At 42.4% G+C, this 25,739-nt stretch overlaps 1 protein-coding gene across 1 annotated transcript in view; it reads right to left on the reverse strand.

The window, feature by feature from the left end:
• The window catches only part of rps6ka4 (ribosomal protein S6 kinase, polypeptide 4), a gene marked incomplete at both ends in the record, with an annotated part of 78,707 nt that extends 56,190 nt beyond the window's left edge, over positions 1-22,517 (reverse strand). Inside the window, 7 exons of the mRNA XM_084320560.1 lie at positions 2,030-2,110; positions 3,038-3,145; positions 5,949-6,064; positions 7,735-7,885; positions 18,286-18,353; positions 21,444-21,515; positions 22,415-22,517. Coding sequence (XP_084176686.1) covers positions 2,030-2,110; positions 3,038-3,145; positions 5,949-6,064; positions 7,735-7,885; positions 18,286-18,353; positions 21,444-21,515; positions 22,415-22,517 — 699 coding nt within the window. The remainder of the gene's footprint in view (positions 1-2,029; positions 2,111-3,037; positions 3,146-5,948; positions 6,065-7,734; positions 7,886-18,285; positions 18,354-21,443; positions 21,516-22,414) is intronic.
• Positions 22,518-25,739: the final 3,222 nt, after the last annotated feature.

Consider the following 25,739-nt stretch of genomic DNA (forward strand, 5'->3'; position numbering starts at 1 on the left):
ATGGTGTTCTTGTTCTGTTCTTGACTTATTGTTATGTTTTCTTCTTGACTTGTTTAAAGAAGACCTGTACGGCCCATGGGGACATTAACGTGTGTTGTCGGGCCTTATAAATAAATTTGATTTGATAAAGCATTTAAAATACTTTGATTAGTCTACATCAATAGCACATTGTCAAGGTTGACAGAATAAAGTTCCAGCACGGTAGCTATTGAGTTAGTATATTGTGCACGGCGGTAGCGAGTTAGGCGATAGTTAGTTCGTTTTAGTATATTGTGCACGGCGGTAGCAGTTTTAGTATATTGTGCACGGCGGTAGCGAGTTGAGTGATAGTGAGTTGAGTGATAGTTAGTTTTAGTATATGATGCATGGCGGTAGCGTGTTGAGTGATAGTAGTATATTGAGCGAGTAATTAGGCGATAGTAGGGCTAACGCGAGTGGGCGCCGAGAGAAGCGTCAGTGGCCAATCAGGCCGCGTAAACCGAACGCGGAAGGACAACTGCCTTGGGGAAAGTATTCACGCGGCCAGATCCTGTTGCAGACGGGGTGTCACCTTTTTTTCACTCCGGGTTAGCTTTTCTGTTAGCCTGAAGCGAGGGCTTCAACCGATCGCCTGGAATACTTATTGCGACGCCGAATTCAGTATGCAGTAAAGGAATATAGCATCAGCCAATGGACATATCGATCTACCAGATGGCGATCAAATAACTGGGAAATTCTTTTTGGAATCCAACCGGCCACAGGTAAGAGCGATTTGACGTCAATTTCAATCTGATCGGGCCTTGTTCTCATAGCCATCCACCCGGTCATCGTATGATGTTGCAATAACGAATGCCGTTATTGGTAATCAATAATCAGAAACGACTTCCCCCGCCCCCCCCTTTCATGCATTCATGGTGGACCATGATACCGATCATATGCATTTTGATTTTTAACTCTGCTTGTGTAGGGCCGAAACGCCAATCGATTTAACGTTATTAGCTTAGCGCCCTATAACTAGCTTTGCAGGAATTATACCAGACCATTCCGATATAACGTTCATATTCACGACGCTATAAAATGGGAACGTATTGATGAAAAAAAAATTTCTTTATGACATATTGAAGGGAAGGTTTATACTGTCAATTGACAATGACAATGGACACATAGCAAGAATATAAAATATAGATTTAGCTCTACAAACAACCTCACGCACAGTGAACACTTGTAATGAAAAGCTGGGCTCATCGAGTGAGATTAGACGGGCCCCAATAGCCCTGAATGTGTTAAGTAAAAGTAGAGATGTATGTTATTGAATTTACTTAAGTATCTAAAGCAGCGGTTCTCAAACTACGGGTCGCGACGTAGGTGACAGCACATTGGCAACAAAAATAAAACTCAGATCGCATTTTCCACCCGGCAGCTGTGTGTATTTGCCATGTCTCGCGACTCTCGCCCCTTCATCAATGGAGGCCGACACAAATTCCCCTAAAATGAAAATACTCACATAAAGTACACGTTGCTCGAAATTGTACTTAACTTTTTGGGAAATTAGCTTATTTGCCATCTACCCTGGAGTTAGACAAGCAGATACATACCCTTTTCTTATCTGTGCAATAGGGGTGTAACGATGCATCGATCCTAATGTGACGACTCAACTGCATCAATTTGAAAATGTTAGAATCGATAATCGAAATTAATCGAAATACTTTTTTTTCCCCAGGGTAGATGGCAAATAAGCTAATTTCCCAAAAAGTTGGCATGTTCCTTTAAGTACAGTACTTGAGTAAAAATACTTGACCGAGACAACACAAACACCAGGATGAACAAGGTAACTAACCAGGGTCGCCATGGTGATGTGAAATTTACCATGACTTAATAAACTCATGTTACCGGTGACCCCAGACATTTTACAAAATTCCATTCGTATATGGGTGTGAAGCCCTGGCATCACCACACACTGTTTGTTATTGTTTACCTTGCTGTGGCATCGCCACATGCTGTTTGTTGTTGTTTACCTTGCCATCGCCACATGCCGTTTGTTGTTGTTTACCTTGCCGTGGCCAGACTTCCCCCTGATGATCTCCGGAGCCATGTACTCAATGGTGCCGCAGAACGAGTAGGTCCTCTCCTTCTGTAGTGAGATAATAAAGAAAATACTAAATTATAATAATGAGCTGATTTGACCAGCCAAGCTTCTTTCTATGCTATATAATGCCTCTATAACATAATAGTAGGGCTGTCCCCGACTAAGGATTTGGATGGTCGACTATGATTGGCCAAAATTTGCCGTTATTCGACTATTGGTCGACTAAAAAAATATATATACCGGTATATATTTTTTTATTTTAATTTTTTTTAATCATTCCATTTGGGCTGTGGGGGGTGCTTAATGTCTGAAGGAGTCGACTGAAGGCTTCTTGTCCTCTGCAAAAGCATGCAATTGGTCCACTGATGGATAAATCTTGATATTTGTCTAGTCTAGTGTGTTCATTAGATGGGTGAAATCCTCTTTCAGTGCCTCTGTGCCTGTTTTCGTAGGCAGTTAGCCTCTGGTATGCATGCCATTAGCGTTAGCCACACTTCTAGGCCTCTTGTCTTTTGGAAAGAATGATAAAAAAAAAATCTAAAAAAAAAAGAAAAACAAAATTATATATATATATTTTTTTTAAACTATTCGACTAAGAGGTTGGTTAGTCGACTACGGCCCCTTTCGACCGATTAGTCGACTAATCGACTAATAGGGGTCAGCCCTACATAATAGTATAACTCTGATGGCAAATACTGCTGCACAGACATACTGCACAGACACATTATGCACATAATATTTAGAATGTGAAAGTGTTTACACACCCCCTGCTCCAGAAACTCCTCTGTGATAAATGTAATGAAAGTGTTTACACACCCCCTGCTCCAGAAACTCCTTGCTGATGAATGTAGTGAAAGTATTTACACACCCCCTGCTCCAGAAACTCCTTGCTGATGAATGTAGTGAAAGTATTTACACACCCCCTGCTCCAGAAACTCCTTGCTGATGAATGTAGTGAAAGTGTTTACACACCCCCTGATCCAGAAACTCCTTGCTGAGCCCGAAGTCGGTCAACACGATGTGTCCCTCGTTGTCCAGGAGGATGTTTTCCAGCTTGATGTCTCGGTACACGATCCCCAGCTGCACAAGAGATGAAATACTGAAGGATCATGCGGACGAGCTTATTCACCTGGCAGCCACGTTACAGTCACACGGCTTATTCACCTGGCTGCCACGTTACAGGGTCACACGGCTTATTCACCTGGCTGCCACGTTACAGGGTCACACGGCTTATTCACCTGGCTGCCACGTTACAGGGTCACATGGCTTATTCACCTGGCTGCCACGTTACAGTCACACGGCTTATTCACCTGGCTGCCACGTTACAGGGTCACACGGCTTATTCACCTGGCTGCCACGTTACAGGGTCACACGGCTTATTCACCTGGCTGCCACGTTACAGGGTCACACGGCTTATTCACCTGGCTGCCACGTTACAGGGTCACACGGCTTATTCACCTGGCTGCCACGTTACAAAAACAGTTCCTACCCACAGGCAGTACGGCTGACGAACAGTGAAGCCGCTCATTACTGGACTCAAATGCTGCTACAATGTTCAGCCACTTTACTGCACCCTCGTGCATCAATATAATGTGCAATTATTTTAGCTCGGCTGTGTACTTATTTTCTTTTATATTTTATTGTTTATTTTTATTTACTTATACTTAGTTGTACTTGTGTTATTGCACATACCGCAGACAGTTGATTGTTTATTGTATATAAATACCTGCTCTTTTATTCTGTAAACTGTTACTTTTTATTCCTTGGTGCTGTGGAGCAAACGGAGAGTAAGGTCGCTTTCACATATAGTTTTGGTGGACTCGGTGCGGTTCTGGGGGTGAAGTTGCAACATTGTTGCATTCTTCATTTGGTTCGCCTGCTTTCACACTGATATCTGTGAGGCGGACCGAGACCTTCTGAACAATGTCACGCGGTCGAAAAGGGCGCTTGTCTATTGGACAGTGGAAATGTGTGTGTGGCTGCGATCCTGTGTGTGCGCGCGCGCGCGTGTGTGTGTGTCTGTGTGTGTACTGCGGAGCCCTCCAGATCAGCGGAGCCGAGTTTTGACATGGCATTGATCCATTGTTCTATTGAAGCACATTACCACCATCCTCTCGCTAAACAACTTGTAGACCACGGTGTTTTTATGAGTGCCCACAAGTAGCTGTTTTAATAATATAATAAGCCGCACGCCTCGGTAATAATAATAAGCCGCGTTTTTTCTTCCTTCTTCCCAAGATGCACAGACATATATAGATAGATAGATAGAGAGATTAGATGCAGTGTGCTTGTTTTGCAGTGAGTGCTGCGAGCAGTGGTAATAATAATCACTTCCATTTGGTTCGCGTTTGGTTCGATGAAGCCGAACCGAGACCTACGTTTTCAGGCGGACTAGAGTTCGCCTGCTTGGTCCGCGGACCGAGTTCGACGTGCATTCACACAGACCCGAAAAACCGGACTATCGAATTCTGGTCCGAAAGTCCGGACCAAACAGCCCCTGTGTGAAAGCGACCCAAGAATCCCATTGTACGTGTTGCATCCCTTCCAGTACACGAGGAGGCAGCTATTGCATCTTTTCACGTGAACAGCGCGATCTCTCAGTGGCAGGAGTAACGCGTGGGAGGCCCCCGATACTTCCTGATTCTGCTGTACAGGCGCACCAACCGACCTGTAGGAGTCGCCGTCCACAACGTCCAATCCCCACCCACCGGCTTTCCCACCCTCTAATACTGCCAATTGTATTAGTATGAACGACCGGCCAAGCCGGTAGCAACGCCGAGAGCTGGGCTCGATACCAGCATATCCTGTGTTAGTGGCGGCCGCCCTAACTGTTGAGAATTTCAATTAAATATATCACTTGGAATACTTTTATATTTGACGGATCAACTCATTCGATTGCATTTCCTCCCTCTGCTCGGTTGTTTCATTAACACCCTTGTGCCTCCCTAGAAAAATACAAGAGTTGTATGCTTAGTGCATGAAAAGATTGCATCAAGTTCAAGGTCATAACATTTTTTATTTGTAATTAATTTTATCGAAAATTAAATGAATCATTGCAGATTAAAAAACAGCGTTTAACATGAGTCAATGGCAGGAAATAAACCATTATGGACGTTTTGTAAGCTAATGTGTGTAACTTTTTTTTAGAGCCATTCAAATGATGATCTTATAAAATCTTGTAAATATATGGAAAATAACCAAATGGACCCAATTTCATGACATAATCATCAACACAGCCACCGTTGTACACACAAACACAAAAAAAATAGCTAAATACACGAAATAGTTGCTAGGGAGGGACAGTATGATTGCATGTTCATAAGAAAATGGCAAGTTCACCATCATATATTTATAACAAATACAAAATATAGTTAATATAATTAGTTCTTGTGAATAAGAAACCAGTTAATTAGGTATTCATCTATTAATGAATTCCCCCTTTGTTAGGTTGGATGGGACATGTTTATGTGTTTCAATATTTAAATTTAAAAGAAAAACAACTTCTTGAATTGAAGTGATGCTAATCCTGTTGCACAGATAACAGACGTGGGACAATACATTCAACGTGTGATGCACAATATGGAGTTCACAATGTGGAGCTCAATTAATTCTAACTAATAGTTTCTTGAACGACTTTAGATTTTATGGATAATGGGGTGGAGACTAGTTTGAATATATCTGAAAGTACCTTTCATTACCTATATTGTTTCCAGTCAATTAGAAAGCACATTTGAGTTGCAGCAAGCAATGACATTTCAGTCGTTGCATATTGCCATCGCTGACGGTACCAGCACAAGGGCAAAGATAAACGGAGAAAGTGGACACTCTTGCCTTGTGCCTCTCCATAGCTATAGCATCACTCATAGAACTCCAGGCTCCGTACCTTGTGAAGGTGCTCCAACGCCAGGATGATCTCGCCGATGTAAATCCGCACCTCGTCTTCGGTGAAGTGATCCCGCTGGTACAAGTGCGTGAACATCTCCCCTCCGCTCACATAGTCTAGTCATACAGAAGCGATACACAAGAGCACTTGAGCACCAACATACAGGCCTATGAACAGACAGAGACGGTAATAGACATAAGAGAACTCTCATTCAGGACATGAGGGTTAAGCCCAGAAAGCTCCACATATGTAGGGCCGGATTCAGACTTGAGATAAGGGAGCACAGTGTGGAGATAACACTCCCCATTCAGTAAAGAACAAGTACACTGTTCCTTTACTTAAGTAAAAGTAGAATACCCAGATAAATGAGTACGCTGGTAAAAGTCCTCCATTCAAATTCTACTTAAGTAAAAGTAGACAAGTATTTGCTATTGAATGTACTTAACCTCTTAATCCCTAGGCATATTTTCAGAAGATTTACCTAAAAGTACATACCGTACTCAAGTAAATGGAAGATTGCTCCACTTCTACAAGGTCGATTTGCATGTTATTGGTTTCTTGGGACATCTATGGACCTCAGGGAATGTATTCCCAGTGTCAGAAATATTGTGTCCGTTAGTATGCTTGAGTAAATTGTAATGAACCAAAGGAGAATATAAATATATTAAAAAAATCATCTTGGACGGTGAATAACACCATGCTAACAAAAGTGAAGGATTGAGCCACTGAGCTCATTCAGCACCTTCGAGATCAAGTGTACTAAAAATCTGGATTTAGTACCACCAGGCGCCCGTTACAGGGCAGCAAATGAAATGAAATGAAATTACTGTACAGTTACAGTACAGTTACTTTTGTATAATGTCCATAGCGCCGCTATTTTTCACCAGATTGCGACGCAGTTTTTTTCTCGACGTTCACAGAAAGGTAAAGAAACAATATATGTTGTATTTTATGGCAATACCGTTGACGTTTGTTCAAACCGTGAGATATAAATGCAATTTTCACGTCAATATTCAAGCCTCGATCCACTGACCTCTAAAGGCTATGTTAAAGTGGTATACGGTCCAATTATGCTACTCTGAATGAAATGTGGTGGAGTAAAAGTACAAAGTTCCCGGAAATTAGAATACTCACATAGTACAGGTACCTCAAAGTTGTACTTAAGTACAGTACTCGAGTAAAAATACTTGTGGCTCAATGCCAGTGGCTCACTTAGGAGTCATGGAGGCATCTCGGAAAATATTCAGATGTTCAACTAAAGGTTCAGACTCATCGATACAGGATGTGGGAACATGGGGGTAGGTTCTATAGAGAACATTCAGACTAGGGATGTCCGATATTATCGGCCTATCGATATTATTGGCCGATATTGGCATTAAAATGTAATATCGGAAATGATCTATCGGTTTTCAAAAAAGATTTTCCTTTTTACTTTTATTTAACCTTTATTTACCCAGGCATGCAAGTAAGAACAAATTCTTATTCTTATTGTGAAAAGTATGCATAATGTTGTGTTAATTCCATGACAAGAGATATGTAATGTTAATTACCTGAAATTTTTCCGTTTTTGGGGAGGGGAACCCCGCATATATCGGTATCGGAAATTAAGAGTTGAACAATATCGGTGTATCGGATATCGGTAAAAAAGCCAATATTGAACATCCCTAATTCAGACTCATCGATACAGCATGTGGGAACTCGGCGGCAGGGCACCGACGGTGTCACCCCTTCAAGTGTCATCAGAACGGGACCGTCCCGGGACAGTGCCCGCGGAGGTGCTGCTCACCCAGGATGAGGTGCAGCTTGCTGTGCGTCTGGAAGGCGTAGTGCAGGGTGACCAGGAAGGGAGACTGGCGGATGTGCTCCAGCACCTGCCTCTCGGTGCGCGTGTGCTCCGTCGTCTTCGCCTTCTGCACGATGGCCGCCTTCTTCAGCACCTGCAGCGGCAAGTGGTTTACTTCAGTTTATTTACACTTACAACTGAAACAATACATTTAATAACAAAATGATTAAAATATATATATAACAGGGCGGCCGGGTGGCGCAGTGGGCAAGGCGCTCGCCACCAACGCAGGAGATACTGGTATCGAGCCCAGCTCTCTGCGTTGCTTCCGGCTTGCCCGGCCGTCGTACTAACACAATTGGCAGTGTTAGAGGGTCGGAAAGCCGGTGGGTGGGTCCTGGTCGTTGTAAACAGCGACTCCTACAGTTCGGTCGAGGCGCCTGCTCAGCGAGGAAAGGATCTAAGGGGGGTAGTGTGATCCTTCCACACGTTACACCCTCTCAGTGAGAGTCCGCGATGCCAGGTGAAAAGAAGCGGTTGATTGGCTACACATGTGTCGGCGGAAGCATGTGATAGCTTCCACTCTCCCAGACCGACTGTAGGGGGTAGGTGCGCAGCGACCAGGAAGGGGATTGAGAATTGGCATAACGACTAACATTGGGATGGGAGAAAAACGAAGGAAAAAGGAGGGGGGAAAAGATCAAAAAAAATTATTATATATATATATATATATATATATATATATATATATATATATATATATATATATATATATATATATATATATAACAGTGTAAACAAACAGGCCTTTAACACTCAAACTCATGACAGGAATGTTTGGACAGACTCTGAACACAGAATGAAGACGACACACTGGGTCAACCCAGCCAGCGGGCTGAAAACACAACCAGAAAACTCTGGAGGTGCAGTGAGTGGTTGCCATGGTAACTAAGAACCACTGGATGGCCGCATGTGTGGAAGGGGGTCAGACTCAGGTCTCGTTAGTTTTGTTATTTTATTTATCAAGATGGCAGCAGGGTGAACAGAGCCTTTAGACTGATGTTGCTACTACTACTGGCGGACAGCAGAAACGCAATGAAATGTCGAAGTATGTCAATGGTACAATGTTTACATCCTGCATTCTTAACAGATTCCCTGCCACGCTTATATCCATCAATGTTTGATCACTGCCACCAGTCTAAGCCTATGGAGATGTTTACCTTCTTTGCAGGGCTATAACTTTTTTTAATTGTATTGCTAAATTGACATTACTATGGCCCATTCAACATCGATTATCTATCGTTCAGGATGTAGGAATGTTTTACTTTTTCATTCATATTCATACGAAAATACCGTCTAGAATATAAATATGTTTTTATCGTTTTCTGCAGTAATTCCTAGAACGTGAGATATAGGCATAAACGCATATATAGATTATCAAATGCTCTCAACGGGACCTCATTAATTGGATGTACATCTATTGTAGCTTCGCACTCCAGAAGCATTACCAAAAAATACACAAAAACATGCATAGATTATGGCTAGTTTGAATATAATGATATGGAACACCGGTGGGATAAACAAACAACAAACGCAAAAGCGTGCTCACACTGATGAAAAAAGAACATGTGGACGTGGCTCTACTAAGCGAAACGCACATTTTAGAGGAAGACATAGATACGTTAGCGGATAACATATACCATAATATTAGTCACTCTTCTTTTGGTACGAGAACTCGAGGTGTAGCCATAGTCGTCAGACGTAAATTAAATATCGAATTAAAAGGGGTATGGTCGGATGCTGAGGGGCGTATAACTATAGCTAGGATTGTACATAATAACAGGAAAATAGCGTTGGCAGCGGTATATGCCCCAAATTTGTACGAAGTGGGTTTCTTCACTTCACTAACCGATGAAATGTTAAACCATCCCGAGTACTCATTTATAATAGGTGCGGATTTTAATGCCATTTGGAATCCAAGGATGGACAAATCTTACCTCGCCTTTTCCAGCGAACAAAAAAATTCATCTAAAGCATTAAAAGATTGGTCAAAGACTACAGGGGTAATTGATTTATGGCGTTCACTTAATCCCACAACCCGAAAGTACTCCTGTCGATCGGCGAGACACAACACATTATCCAGAATTGATTACGTCTTTGCATCCCCGAGACTATTTGATAAATATGAAGTGGAAATGATACCCAATGCGCTTTCAGATCACTGTTATTTAATCCTAAAAGCAACATTTGGTATACTATCTTCCCGGGCCCCAAGATGGCGTTTTAATACTATGCTGCTTAACAACAAGGAATTCATTACACAACTCAAAGAAGCTCTCACAGTATTCCTACGGGAGAATGCAAACGCGGTGCAAGACCCCAGAATAATATGGATGTCGGTAAAGGGTATGATCAAGGATTTCACGGATAGATTTTCCTCCATATTGCGCAAAAATCAATGCACAAAACTGTCTGAAATGGAAACGCTTTACTCAACGTTATTTAATTCTTTAAAATACAACAACTCAACTAGACTAGAAAATCAAGTTAACGTTCTAAAAACAGAGATCAATGCAATATACAGACAAAAATCGGAAATGCAAATACGCAGCACAAGACAACAGCAGTATTTCCAAGGTTCTAAACCTAGTCACCTATTAGCCATGCGATTAAGAATTAATGCAAAATTTGCAGATATAACTGCCATTAGAAAACAACAAGTACTTGTAACAGACCCCAAAATAATAAACGATACATTCAAAGAATTCTACTCCGACTTGTATAATTCAGAAACGACCTTTGATCAAAACAAATTGGACACATATCTTAATCAAATTATTCTCCCTAAACTTTCGGAGGACGACGCTAAACAGTTAGAAGCACCGATCACATTAGAAGAACTCAAGAAGGCCATATCCGGAATGAAAAATGGTAAGGCTCCGGGAAGAGACGGTATCCCATCAGAAATGTACCTTTCTTGTTGGGACATATTTGGACCCTTATTACTAAATATGATCTTATACTCAGTCAAGGAGGGGAGCTTCCATAAACACCACAATATCGCACTCATTTCAGTCCTTCTCATATGAAAGCATTTGACAGGCTGGAATGGTCGTTTCTATGGGCAGTATTAGAAAGGATGGGGTTAGGAAAAGGATTCATTGATATGATTAAAGTATTATACAAGGACCCATCGGCCATGATTACAACAGGCACATTCATCTCCGAAATCTTTCCGGTATCACGCTCAGCCAGACAGGGTTGCCCTCTTAGTCCCGGACTATTCGATCTATCATTAGAGCCTTTAGCACAATATATAAGACAATCCCAATACATAGAACCAATCGTAATCAAGGGCACACAACATAAAAATAGTTTATATGCGGACGACGTAATATTGTTCATGCAAAGCCCCAACACCACATTGCCGCATCTACTCAAGTTGATAGAGAACTTTGGTGATTTATCGGGATTTAAAATAAATTGGCCGAAGTCGGCTTTCCTTCCACTTAACATCCATGCAAAAAAAGACACAACCCTCCCAGGTGCGATACCCATGGTAAAACATTTTAGATGCTTGGGTGTGGAAATATTTCCCACCATAAGACAAACGGTGAAGCACAATTACACAAAAATACAGAACAAAATCAAAGACGACCTGGACAGGTGGGCAAAACTTAAAAACTCAGTACAGGCAAGGGTATCAATAGTTAAGATGGATGTATTACCAAGAATCAACTTCATCAGCTCAATGCTACCGTTACCCCCTCCAGAGGGCTACTGGAAAAGATTACACTCCTCCACATACAAATTTATTTGGAATAACAAACCACCTCGCATAAAAAGATCCACCGCACAGAGAAATAAAGCAGACGGTGGCATGGCAGTTCCAGATTTTTTACAATATTTTAAGGCTTTCACATTAAGACCATTGACAATATGGTTTGATCCCCAGGCTTTGGTATCTTGGAGAGAATTGGAAGAAAACATAGTAGCCCCACAGAGACTGAAGGACATAGCACACACTAAACTTCCAATCAAGCACTGTGAGCGGAAATTTGGCCCCATAATTACCCATGCAATCCGAACATGGCGGGAAACACAAAAAAAATATCCTAACCCTCAAAAATGGCATAATCACACTCCCATATTCAATAACAATGCACTCTTAATGGGAAAACGTCCTATAAGATTCCCTATATGGGAAGAGCAAGGCATACACTCATTAGGGGATATTTTTAATAACCAGGGCTTCTGTAGTTATGGAGAAATATGCACAAAGTTTAACCTCACCGAGTCCACATGGCTTTTTTACATACAGTTACGCCTATGTTTGAAGTCTCACGGTGTTCCATTACACATACCAGTTGAACACCACAGATACCACAATTTTTTCTATGAAAGAGAAACATTGGGAGGTTTTGTATCAGGTTTTTATTATCAATTACTAACGTCCTCGTATGAAACCCTTCAACTAGACACTGTCTGGAGGAGGGATATTCCAGACCTGGAAAGTGACTTTGATTGGCAAGAAGCATGGGCAAATGTCCGTCTTACATCAAGGAACCCGGACCATCAACAAATCAATCTTAACTATATTCACAGGACATACTTGACTCCTATAAGACTGAACAGAATGGGCCTGAAACAGGACTCAAAAATGCTCCCAATGTACAAATGGAGACGAAGGGACATTTATGCACATGTATTGGGACTGCCCACCAGTTAAGGCATTCTGGAAAGATGTGACCCATCAATTATCAAAACTCGTATCTTGGAATATACCAGTACACCCCTCTGTATTGCTTTTAAATTATGTTTTTGAGTTTGCAGTAAATCCACAGCTAAAGAGATTGGTCTTATCGGGTATCACAGTAGCTAAAAAACGGATCGTATCACGCTGGTTTCAACCGGAAAAAATGTGCCGGAAAGTTTGGTCTCTTACATATCTCTGTGATATATCAAGAAATATCTACAGCAAGAATTCTGGGTCTCAACGAATCCAAAATGTCAATGTGGGTAGAAGTGGTGGAGAGAATAAAAGCTAGCTTATAATGGTAGTGTCTGGTTAGGAGTGAGGGATAATGGAGGTACTATCCAAGGAGGGGTCCGGGAGGGGGGGGTTCGAGCTGGAGCATATGTGTGTAGGGTTTTAGAAAATAGGTATTAGGGGTATGTCCTATATAAACATTTATATAATTGTTAATTTCGCTGGATATACACTGTATACGGTTAAAATGTTATTATAGACTTTTTTTTTTGTCTTGTTTCTGTACTTGCATGTAATTTTAACCACCTTGACTGTTAGTTTCATTATGCATTATGTGTTGAGTACTGACTTTTAATAATTTTTGTTTTGCAATAATAAAAATATAAAAAAAAAAAAGATTATCAAATGCCGTTTGTTGGCGATACACGCTATATAAAAATTTCAACTGTACATGATCCTAAACGTTATGACTGATCATGCGCGGGTGAACGGGGGGGGGGGGGTCGTTTATAATTCTGTGATCGTCGGTAAATGCTTTATGTAGTATGGGTGATATATTGATCAGAGCGGTTTGCATGGATAATAATAAACAAACAGGCTGAAAGTAACGTCAGCGTCCTCTTACCGTTCGACGATGAGACTGGAGGAAAAAGATCCCACTTATTTGACGGCGATCCCCTAAATCCATTTCGGGTTTGTGTAATCATAATAAACGGCCAAATCGTATCGATTATTGCGTTATGGCAGCGATCGCTACACACGGACGTGTGTATACAGTCCCGCAACAATATGCGAGTGCCGGACGCATTTGTCAGATGCACCGGGATCACAAGAGATCCACTTCCGGTTTGGCAACTCGCCGATCATCCACCAGGTGGCAGTATTGAAGCGTTGCAGAGTTGTGCATGCTCCCACTGCATCATACCAGGCTCCGTGAGGGAATTATGAATAACATTGCGAAAAAATTAAATGTGATCTCAATAACGTCGTACGCCGTGGATTGGCAGAATTCGCACGAACTTGAAACACGTCATACAACGGTATTGGCGCAGAATGTGTTAAGCTCAATGGTAAAGAATACGTTTCAAGTTCAAGTTTCTTTATTAGTTGTCATACAGAAATACAGGATACTTTTGTATGAAATGCTTCTTTCTGTTTTGCTCCTGAGTATGCTAGGTAAAAATTGATAATTATAAAAGTATAAAATAGAAAGTTAAGTACTTAAACAAGTGTAAACAAGACAAAAAATGTCAATATGTACAATATACAATGCAGAGTAGTTACAATACAATATAAATGGGATGAGGTAAATGGGATGAGGTAGCTTGTGGTGGTAAGGTAAGGTGCCAGGCTTGGCTATCTGCAATGGGGTATGAGTTGTAAAGTGGGTGCTACAGTGAGTTGTCCATTTAAAGTGGGTGTGTACTAGGGATGTGCATCTCCACCACTGAGGCCGATGCGATGCGCATCTCGATACGGTGCCACCAACGATACGATACATTAACGATACATTTGAAGCACCGGGCGATGGGATACGATTCACCCCTGTTGAGATACGATACGATTCGATACGATTTGATTCAACATAATGCGATTCGGGGCAATACGATGCGATTCAACACGATGCAAAATAATGATACAATTTTATGGTATGACAGAGGATTTGGTTGTATTCCTTATATGCAGCTTATATTATTATTAAAAATAAAAGAATCTACTGTAAGACAATTTATATAAAAACTCTTGGGTGCCTAAGACTTTTGCACAGTACTGTGTTTTCTATCCACTTTAGCTAAAAACACACAATGTATACACACTACTGTGAGACAATAATAATCACACACAAAGGGATAATGGGTTATAGCAGACTTAATGATTTTATAATATTTCAGATAATGAAATTAAATGTTTATCATCAACTATCCAGTTAGTATTTATATTGAACGGAGGGGGGGGGGGAGAAGGAGAGAGAGAGAGAGAGAGAGAGAGAGAGAGAGAGAGAGAGAGAGAGAAAGAGAGAGTTTGAGCGTTCTGATGCTCCATAGCTCACCACACCATGATGGCATTTTGTCAACAACACAGTTTGAACCTGGAGGAAGCGATATAAAGAAACAAATTGCCAATAAATGGGAAGTTATCTTCGAACCTGTTGTCAAGCGTCGTCAATATACACCCCCCCCCCCCCCCATTTCCTCACTAATGGAACTGGTGTTGCAGAGTCAGTTAGTTAGTTAGTTAGATAGATAGTTTAGCGTTAGCTGAACGGCTAACTGGCTACTGAGAACGCTCCCCCCACCGTCACCGGGGACGCTGATTCGCTCCAAACCTGGACCACTGGAATAGGTGGTTTCGGGTGCGCGCCAGTGGGAGTGGGGGGCGTGGTGCATGCTTGCTTGAATTTTGGGCAGATAAAAACATACAGCAACAACTGGACAATACCCACAAAAACGATATTTATGGGCAATCTGGCGAGTTCAGACCTCAACCAAACAAGCATGTTGAGCCTCACGGCTCAGTGGATGAAAACATGAAGCCACGTTACAAGCACAAGACTTCCCTGGCTCGCATTAGGCCTGGCAATTTTTTTGCCATTGCTATGTCTACTATACATTGGTTTCTTGTTCGAATGCATTTATTTTTATAGACCAGTGGTGCCCAACCAGTCGGCCGTGATCGACCGGTAGATCAATGACATGCAATATAATTTACGCAAGCAATGGGCTAATGTTAGCTGCTAACTAGTAATAAATAGGCTAAGCTAACTAGCGTTAGCGTTAACCCTGGAAAACGCTCAAAGCGGACTCCACGACACCAGTTCCATTCGTGAGAAAAGGGGGTGGGTTATATTGACAAGGCTTGACAAGAGAGGTTCAAATTAGGGCTGTCAGTTTATCACGTTAAATAGATTAATTAATTACACAGCAAATTATCGCGTTATGAAAATTAACTCAGTTAATTACAAAAAAAAAATATATATATATATATTTTTTTTAATAATATTTTTTTTGTATCTCATTTATTCCATAAGAATGTAGAATACACATTTAGACTTTTTTTTTTAATATGGTCCATTTGCATGTTCTTGGTATCTGATTCTAGGGACATCTCTGAATCTCAGGGAATGTATTCCCAGTGTCAGAAATACTGTGGGCTAGATCAGTGATTCCCAACCTGGGGTCCGCCAGGGGGCGCAGGGGGTCCGCCAGACCACAGATGATTTGAGGTCTTTTTTTTTTTTTTTTTATCATCAGAAGCATGAATAGTCTCTCCACTACAATAAAAAATAAAGATAAATAAATAAACATCTAGACATGATTTTTGAACGTTAACAGTAGGCTACCGGGTAGCCGCTAAAACGCGAATCAGTTGACTGTATCACTTTCTGTAGCTAGCCTAGCACGCTAGTTAACTTTCTCGGCTTGTCTGCAGTCAGCCGCCAGAGGCGAAAATGTGTGACAAACGAAAAGGAGATGACGGCAGCTCATCTGCAAAAAAAGTTAGGACCTACAGCAATCGCGAAAATTACATCACCATGGGCTTCACTGAGGGACCAGACAAACGACCTGAGTGTGTGATTTGTGGAGAAAAGTTGGCAAACTCGAGCCTGAAGCCCAGCAAGCTGAAGAGACATCAGGCGTCTAAGCACCCAGAAACCGTTGGGAAGGATCCAGACTTTTTTCGGAGGAAAGAACAGTCTCTCAAGGCGAACAAGCCTGTTGATGTTAGAGTAGCGTGGAGCAGGGGTGGCAGTGATTTACAGAAGGCTACCGAAGCCTCCTTTGAGTGTTCGCTTTTAATTGCAAAAGCAAACAAACCGCACAATATTGGCGAGCAGCTCATCAAACCAGCCTGCATCAAAATGGTTTAGAAACTGTGCGGCCCACAGGTGGCGGATAAACTAAAATCAGTACCACTCTCGAACAATGTAGTGAAAGACCGAATTGATAAGATGTCAAGTGATTGCGAGCAGCAGCTGTCAGAAAAGCTTAGAAAGGGTCCATTTGCCATACAACTTGATGAAACTACAACTGTCGCAGACGAGGCTGTGCTCATCGTTTATGTGCAATATATTGAAAATGAGGATCTGAACAGGACATTCTCATGTCAGTCAACCTTACTACCACCACTCGAGGTGAGGATATTTTTACTGCAGTGGATTCTTACTTCATTCAACATAAATGCAAACCGTTCACCATTAGGGCCTGATTTGAGAGGATGAATACAGGATTTGAATATTGGCCAAAATTTTGAAATACATATGGTGCAAGATTAGATTTGTTGATTGAAGGCACAAGTCAAAGAAGCATAGTGGGTCTAATTATGATGCATATGCCTGTGTATAAGCAGTTTGTTATTAAAATGACAAAAAAAAGGTATTAAACCCAGCTAGGACAGATTCTCTCTGCTACTGATTGGAATTTCCTGTCTCATATTTAGTTTAATTTGTTGCATTGATTTGTTCCATAAATGCAAACCGTTCACCATTAGGGACTGATTTGAGAGGATGAATACAGGATTTGAATATTGGCCAAACATTTTGAAATGCATATGGTGCAAGATGAGATTTGTTGATTGAAGGCACAAGTCAAAGAAGCATAGTGGGTCTAATTGTGATGCATATGCCTGTGTATAAGCAGTTTGTTATTAAAATGAAAAAAAATAAGTATTTTATGGTATCTTATTAGGAGGGGGTCCGCGAATTTCATCAGAGATGTTTGGGGGTCCCTGGGGGGAAAAAGGTTGGGAACCACTGGGCTAGATCCACAAAGAATGGATTGCACGGTGCAAGTTGCACCCTTACTTACAATTCATTATGAATTGAAAATGGGGGACCCTGATGTAAACAAGACGGAAGTCTTTCTCTGGTCGTTAATATTGGCTGTGTTGTCACGGAATACATTCCAGTCTGTGCATTCCAGTGCAGCCTGAAGCGTCTCCTCTGACGTCACAGTCCAACGCTTAACCTCTCGCGATACTACCGGCGTTCGCTTAAGACTCTGTTTATATTTTGGCAAAAGAAAGATGGCGGCGTGATCGGACTTACCGAATGGACTAAGAGCCTGTGACTTGTACCCATTCTTAAATTGCGAGTATACATGGTCTAATATGTTCTCGCCTCTGGTGGGACAGGTCACATGCTGATAGAAATTCGGCAATGCTGCCTTGTGTTGTTTTGTTAATGCTGGTATCGTTGTTGAGGGTATCATGACAATTGTAAAGGTGCAAATGTGTTCATGCCCACATACACACACATTATTTTACTTTTTCTTGTTTGTCTGTCTCTTGTCAAGTCCTCATCAAGGTCTTTTGTGCAGTCTATATTCTTTTTGTTACTGTCCCCAATGTCATTATGATTCATATTACTGTTATTGTTGTTGTCGTCGCTGTTGTCATTGTTATTATTATTGTACTGTTATGTTCTGTTTTATGTATGAAAATAAAATCAAATAAAAACATTTATAAAAAAATAGAAAATAAAAAAACGTTATCCCTGTAGCGCCATTTTGCCTCTATTACTGTCCTCCTTACGTTGTATCTCACCACCTTGTGTTCATTAGTCTCACCTTCATGGCATACAGCTGCCCTTCATCGTGGCCACTGTTTTTCCGGACCAAAAACACCTTTCCATAAGCTAGACAAAAAAAGAATAAACATGTTATTAGTTATATATCAGATAATTTCACATCATATTAAATCGTGCATTTATATAGCGCTTTATAATCATCACACACCGACGGCGGAGGCAACCATGGAAGGTGCCGACCTGCTCATCGGGAGCAATTATGGGTTACGGGTCTTACTCAAGGACACTTTGACACGCTGCCCGGGAGGAGCAGGAATCGAACAAGGAACCTTCCGACTACCAGGAGGCGACCGCTCTACCTCCTGAGCCAAAAAGCAGCGTATCTTAACAGGGTGTCAGGGCACAATAAGCAACAGTCTGCACACCGTTGTGTTTATTTGAGAGACACGAGTTGAGTGGGAGTGAGTCCAACAGTGTGAGACTCTACTCGCGTTAATGCGGATGTCCTGCACCTGACTACCAGAGCGCTGCATGTGTCGTGATGTCCTGCACCCGACTACCAGAGCGCTGCATGTGTCGTGATGTCCTGCACCCGACTACCAGAGCGCTGCATGTGATGTTGATGTCCTGCACCGGACTATATATATAACGACTACACAGCATCTGTACCTCACTGTCTGAACGACTATACAGGAGCTGTACCCCTCACTGTCTGAACGACTATACAGGAGCTGTACCCCACTGTCTGAACGACTATACAGGAGCTGTACACCCCACTGTCTGAACGACTATACAGGAGCTGTACCCCACTGTCTGAACGACTATACAGGAGCTGTACCCCACTGTCTGAACGACTATACAGGAGCTGTACCCCTCACTGTCTGAACGACTATACAGGAGCTGTACCCCACTGTCTGAACGACTATACAGGAGCTGTACCCCTCACTGTCTGAACGACTATACAGGAGCTGTACCCCTCACTGTCTGAACGACTATACAGGAGCTGTACCCCACTGTCTAAACGACTATACAGGAGCTGTACCCCTCACTGTCTGAACGACTATACAGCACCTGTACCCCACTGTCTGAACGACTATACAGCACCTGTACCCTCACTGTCTGAACGACTATACAGGAGCTGTACCCCACTGTCTGAACGACTATACAGGAGCTGTACCCCACTGTCTGAACGACTATACAGGAGCTGTACCCCTCACTGTCTGAACGACTATACAGGAGCTGTACCCCACTGTCTGAACGACTATACAGGAGCTGTACCCCACTGTCTGAATGACTATACAGGAGCTGTACCCCTCACTGTCTGAACGACTATACAGGAGCTGTACCCCACTGTCTAAACGACTATACAGGAGCTGTACCCCTCACTGTCTGAACGACTATACAGGAGCTGTACCCCACTGTCTGAACGACTATACAGGAGCTGTACCCCTCACTGTCTGAACGACTATACAGGAGCTGTACCCCACTGTCTGAACGACTATACAGGAGCTGTACCCCTCACTGTCTGAACGACTATACAGGAGCTGTGTCAAGAGTAGAGCCTCTTTCACATTCTTCCCCTGGAGAAGGAGAGCTTCTAGGTGATAATTCAATATCAATAATTATCAACTCAAATTTATCTCAAAATGAGATCTTCAGAAGGCATGCACTCCAATTGACTGATGGTTTACCTGTGGGTCTTGGACTTCCTGACGGGCAGACCCCAGGTGGTGAGAGCAGGCAACTGCACCTCCTCATCCATCACCCTCAACATAGGAGCCCCCCAGGGCTGTGTTCTGAGTCCCCTCCTCTACTCCCTGTACACACACGACTGTGTGGCTCAGCGGAGTAGCAATACAATCATCAAATTTGCTGACGACACAGTGGTGGTGGGCCTGATCTCTGCCAACGACGAGAGGGCCTACCTGGAAGAGGTCAAGGTCCTGGCGGGATGGTGCCAGGAAAACAGCCTCTCCCTGAACGTCAGCAAAACAAAGGAGATGATTGTGGACTTCAGGAGGTCGGGGGTCAAGGACTACAGCCCCCTCAGCATCGACGGGGCACCGGTTGAGAGAGTCAACAGCTTTAAGTACCTCGGAGCCTACATATCCGAGGACTTGACATGGACCACACACATTGACAGTGTTGTGAAGAAGGCACGACAACACCTCTACTTCCTCAGGCGACTAAGGAAGTTCCAAGTCAGTCAGAAGATCCTTAAGAACTTCTACTCATGTACAATAGAGAGCATCTTGACTGGCAACATCACCTCCTGGTTTGGGAATAGCACTGCACAAGACCGAAGCAGACTACAAAGAGTGACACGTTCAGCCGAACGCACAATTGGAGGGGGGCTCCCCACCCTCCAGAACATTTACAACAAGCGTTGCAGGGGCAAGGCTAAGAGAATCATTAAAGACTCCAGTCACCCGAACAACTGCCTCTTTGAACTGCTGCGATCAGGCAAGCGATACCGGAGTCTCAAGGCGAGCACAGAAAGACTCAGAAGAAGCTTCTATCCCCAGGCCATCAGGCTGCTAAACGAACAATGAACACTACACAACAACCATCAAACGCACATAGCACACACATCCACACGCACACACTCACTTTAAACAAACACACTGTAGCACCCACTCCACACTTTATAGCACACACCCACTTTAAACAAACACACTGTAGCACCCACTCCCCACACTTTATATTTATTGATGAAGGATTGCACTACAACTCGTACACCTTACTGTAAATTGTACCTAAATTGTACCTCATCCCATTTCTGCTTTGCACTATATAGTACTGTACATTAGTACACTGCATAGTATTGTATATTATATGGTAACTCAGTTACGTCTATTCTGCATCGAACATTGTACATATGTCTATACTGAACACTGTGACCTCATTTTCTACTTCTAAATTACATGCTATACTATGTTATTTGATACTATCTTGTCTAGCAGTCTCTGGAGCGTAACAGTAAGAAGCATTTTGTATGAAAGTATTCTGTACTTCTGTATGACAACTATTAAAGAAACTTGAAACTTGAAACTTGAAGGTTACCCTCTGATCTATGAGCTTTACCTTCTTTAGGGTTAGGTCTACCTAAACCATGCTCCGGTTCATGCATCCCATCTCTGTTTCAACATTTACTCCGGTGTTTCCAGTGTGTACCGTGTGAGGTAGCTGGAATCTTACCTCCTGTGCCCAACACTTTGAGGAGCTCAAAGTTCTCCATCCCGACCTTCTCTGGGTGGCCGGTGAGGTTCGCTGATGGTGGGAGAGAAACCAGACAGGAATTATTTAACTTCACAGAAAATTATCCCACACAGACAAGTCAGTCACAAAGAGAAAAAGATCAGAGGAATACACACATGTCACTGAGAACCTGTACTAGAAAGATCAAATCTAACTGGATCTGATAAGATCTGATCTAACTGGATCCAATAAGATCAAATCTAACTGGATCTAATGGGATCTGATCTAACTGGATCCAATTAGATCAAATCTAACTGGATCTAATCAGATCAAATCTAACTGGATCTAATCAGATCTAATCTAACTGGATCTAATCTAACTGGATCCAATAAGATCAAATCTAACTGGATCTAATAAGATCTAATCTAACTGGATCTAATAAACCCTGGTCGGGTCAAGCCAAATGTCTCACTTGCATCGCTCATGTTTGGGTCAAGTTCATTTTTGTGGTCAAGCTCATGTTTTTGGTCAAGTTCATGTTTGTGGTTAAGTTCATGTTTGGTTCAAGTTTGGGTCAAGTTCATGTTTGGGTCAAGCTCGTGTTTGTGGTCAAGTTCATGTTTGGGTCAAGCTCGTGTTTGTGGTCAAGTTCATGTTTGTGCTTAAGTTCATGTTTGGTTCAAGTTTGTGGTCAAGTTCATGTTTGTGGTCAAGCTCATGTTTGGGTCAAGCTCATGTTTGGGTCAAGCTCACTACAGAGCTACTAGTCTTCCTCACCAGCTTGTTCAGTTTGACTCACTACAGCGCTAGTATTCCTCGCCAGCTTGTTCAGTTTGACTCACTACAGAGCTAGTCTTCCTCGCCAGCTTGTTCAGTTTGTTAGTCTCTTTTTGTTTGTAATTCAACACACTACACGTTCAGTGCGGAGTGTAAAATAACAGTGACAACCATTATAACCCTGCTGTACTCACCGTTGGTGATCTCATGCTTGACGGTGGCAGCTTTCCTCCGAGTCCCTGCATCGGAGTCGTCGCTGCTGCTGCTGCTGCTGCCATCAGTCGTGTCCCCAGACATGATGCTGAAAAAAGCTAATCTGAACCCCGGAGCCTAGTATGATCACACTCCGCCCAAAACGACCCAAACTACAGTCAACGAAAAAAATATATATAATAAAAATATATATATTAAAAACGAATAACGCTTTTAATATAGAAAATGTGTTTGAGACTGCATTGTGGATGAGATCACACGAGATAGTTAATAAACGGTGTGACTGTTGTCTGTCGTGAACCCCCTGCTGTTGTTCCTCATCACCTTCACAGCACAGCAGGGGACCTGCGACAACAACAAGGGCCGAGATCAACCAGACATTAGTGTATTATTAATTATATACTGTAGTAATAGTATACTAGTCAACTTAATGAAAACAAACACTACTTACTAGTACCGTTAACGCGAGCAGAGATGTATCTCAACACACTGACTGCGTCTGTTACCGGGCGGCCAGATGATAGTTGAAGTAAAGACAGTACACCCAGTTTGTTCGCTTTAGCTAACGCGACGTTTAAACGAGCTAACCTTCGTTAGTTAGCGGCACCACCGTTATGATGTTATTATGATGTGTGAAGTCTAGCTACCTCCGTCCAGTTGGTGGTGACTGACTAGTAGAAGATGGTAGTAGACGAACCGTTCAGTTGTTATTAATAACAAACTTCCTAGCGTTGTGTTTACCCACTGTTGTTGGGTTAGCTAGCGTCCCCAGATAGCTAGCTAGTTAACGTTAGCTGATCATATAATAATCCCGAGTTGTTGTCAATTTAGAAGAGCTCCCCCGGCCTCGCTAACCGCGGGCACGTACACGGAGCATGTTGAATAACACAATCTAATACTCTCTTTGTGAAATGTGAGTGTTGATCATATGCTAAGCTAACGCTATACATGTATTCCTCTGCGTTTTGTTTGTATAATCACGAATGTCGCGTACGTTAGGTTTCCTACGCTGAGAGCGACCGATTGGTCGAGTTCTTCTTCTTCTTGGTCGTTGGACGATGATGGTGGTAAAGTCAAAGAGAAAAAGGAGATGTCGCCGCCTCTTGGTTGCGTACCAAGCGGCAGTAGATTGATTGAAAACTTTATTAACAGATTGCAGAATGGGTACAGTACAGTACAGCCAGGGGCGGACCTTCCTACAGGCGATATAGGCGGTCGCCTAGAGCGCCACCCAGAGGGGGGCGCAAAAAAAAATTAATTTTTTTTTTTTAGTTTTTTTTTTTAGTTTTTTTTTTAGTTTTTTTTTTTAGTTTTTTTTTCTCTGTGCAGTTTTGGCGCCCCCCTCTATATCTGCAACCATTATTTTTACATAAAAAAAATTCTAACATAAGGGAAAATGAGCCAAAAATCTAAAACGGTCGGTCGGTCTGAGCCTCAGCTTTAGGTGTTCACAGTCAGAACATGCTAGAGCGCTGTGCATTGATGGGTATCGGTCAAGTGTTTATAGAATTGAGCGTTGAGGAAAGAAAGACTAACGTTAGAGAACTATGAAGAGGCAAAAGCCATAAAAAAAAATTACAAAAATTACAAAAAAAGGCGCAGTGGTGAATCTCGCCTAGGGCGCCAAATGTGCTAGGTCCGCCCCTGAGTACAGCTCAATACATACAATTGTTAAGGGGATGCAGACCAGAGAAAGACTTTCGTCTTGTTTACATCAGGGTCCCCATTTTCAATTCATCGTAACATATATGACATACATGACATACAGATAGACAGTACTGCTACATCTATACATTTATGACATACCAGATTTGCAAATACAGTACTGTTTGTGATACAAAAAGAGTAAAAAATTAAAATAAAAAAAGTATATACATTTGGCGTAGAAACTGTACATTGGATTGGGTAGGTGGGGGGGGTGGGGGGACTGTACATTGGAGGTGGTTGGGTGGGGGGTGGGGGTTGGGTAGGAGTGGGGGGGGGTGGGTGGGTGGGGGACACTGTACAACTATACAAACAAAACTGTACATTGGAATATTGACAAGACCATACTTGGTAATTTACTGTACATTGGAGGGGGTTGTGTTAGGACATTTACAGGGGCCAGTTTCGAATTGCAGTCTCCCGTAGGTGTTTTTTGAGAGTGTTTTTGAAAGTGGGTAGTGATTCACATTCCTTTACAGCTTTGGGTAGGGCGTTCCACATTGATTGATTGAAGACTTTATTAACAGATTGCAGAATGGGTACAATACAGTACAGCTCAATACACACAATTGTTAAGGGGATGCAGACCAGAGAAAGACTTTCGTCTTGTTTACATCAGGGTCCCCCATTTTCAATTCATCAGGACATATATGACATACATGACATACAGATAGTCAGTACTGCTACATCTATACATTTATGACATACCAGATTTGCAAATACAGTACTGTTTGTGATACAGAAGGAGTCAGGAAAAGGGAGTATATACATTTGACGTAGAAACTGTACATTGGAGGAGGTTGGGTGGGGGGGGTTGGGTACACTGGGATATTGACAACCATACTGGGTAATCTACATTGGAGGTGGTTGGGGGGGGGGGGGCACACTGTATATACAAGCAAAACTGTACATTGAGGGGGGGGGGGGAGACACTGTACAAACAAACAAAATTGTACATTGGACTATTGACAAAACCATACTAGGTAAATGACTGTACATTGGAGGGGGTTGGGTTCGGATATTTACAGGGGCCAGTGTTGAATTGCAGTCTCCCGTAGGTGTCCCTTGAGAGAGGTTTTGAAAGTGGGTAGTGATCCACATTCCTTTACAGCTTTGGGTAGGGCGTTCCACATTGATGTGGCATAATTGCGAAACGTGTTTAGTCCCTTATTTGAGCCGAATCTGGGTTTAACATGATTTGTGGAGCTCCCTCTGGTGTTGTGATCGTGGTATTCACTGACCTTTGGGAAGTATTTTGACATGTACATGGGTACCTTGGTCGTGTAGTGTATCTTGTAGACCAGGCCCATTGCAAGTTGCTGTACTCTGTCGTCTACTCTAAGCCATCCTAGGTTGTCAAAGTGGGCAGGGGTGAGGTGGGTTCTAGGAGTAAGGTCAAGCAGTAGTCTGACCAGTTTGTTTTGAGATGTTTGTAATTTTGTTTTTAGCGCCTTTGAGGTGCTTTGGTACCATGAGGTGCAAGCATAGTCGTAGTACCCCTGAATGAGTGCTCCTGCCAGAGTCTTCAGGGTATTCTTGTTTACCAGAGAGGAGATCCGGTACAAGAATCGAGTTCGTTGGTTGACTTTTTTTATTACATTG

The sequence above is a fragment of the Notolepis coatsorum genome, assembly GCF_963971535.1.
Source record: "Notolepis coatsorum genome assembly, chromosome: 8".
NCBI lineage: Eukaryota > Metazoa > Chordata > Actinopteri > Aulopiformes > Paralepididae > Notolepis > Notolepis coatsorum.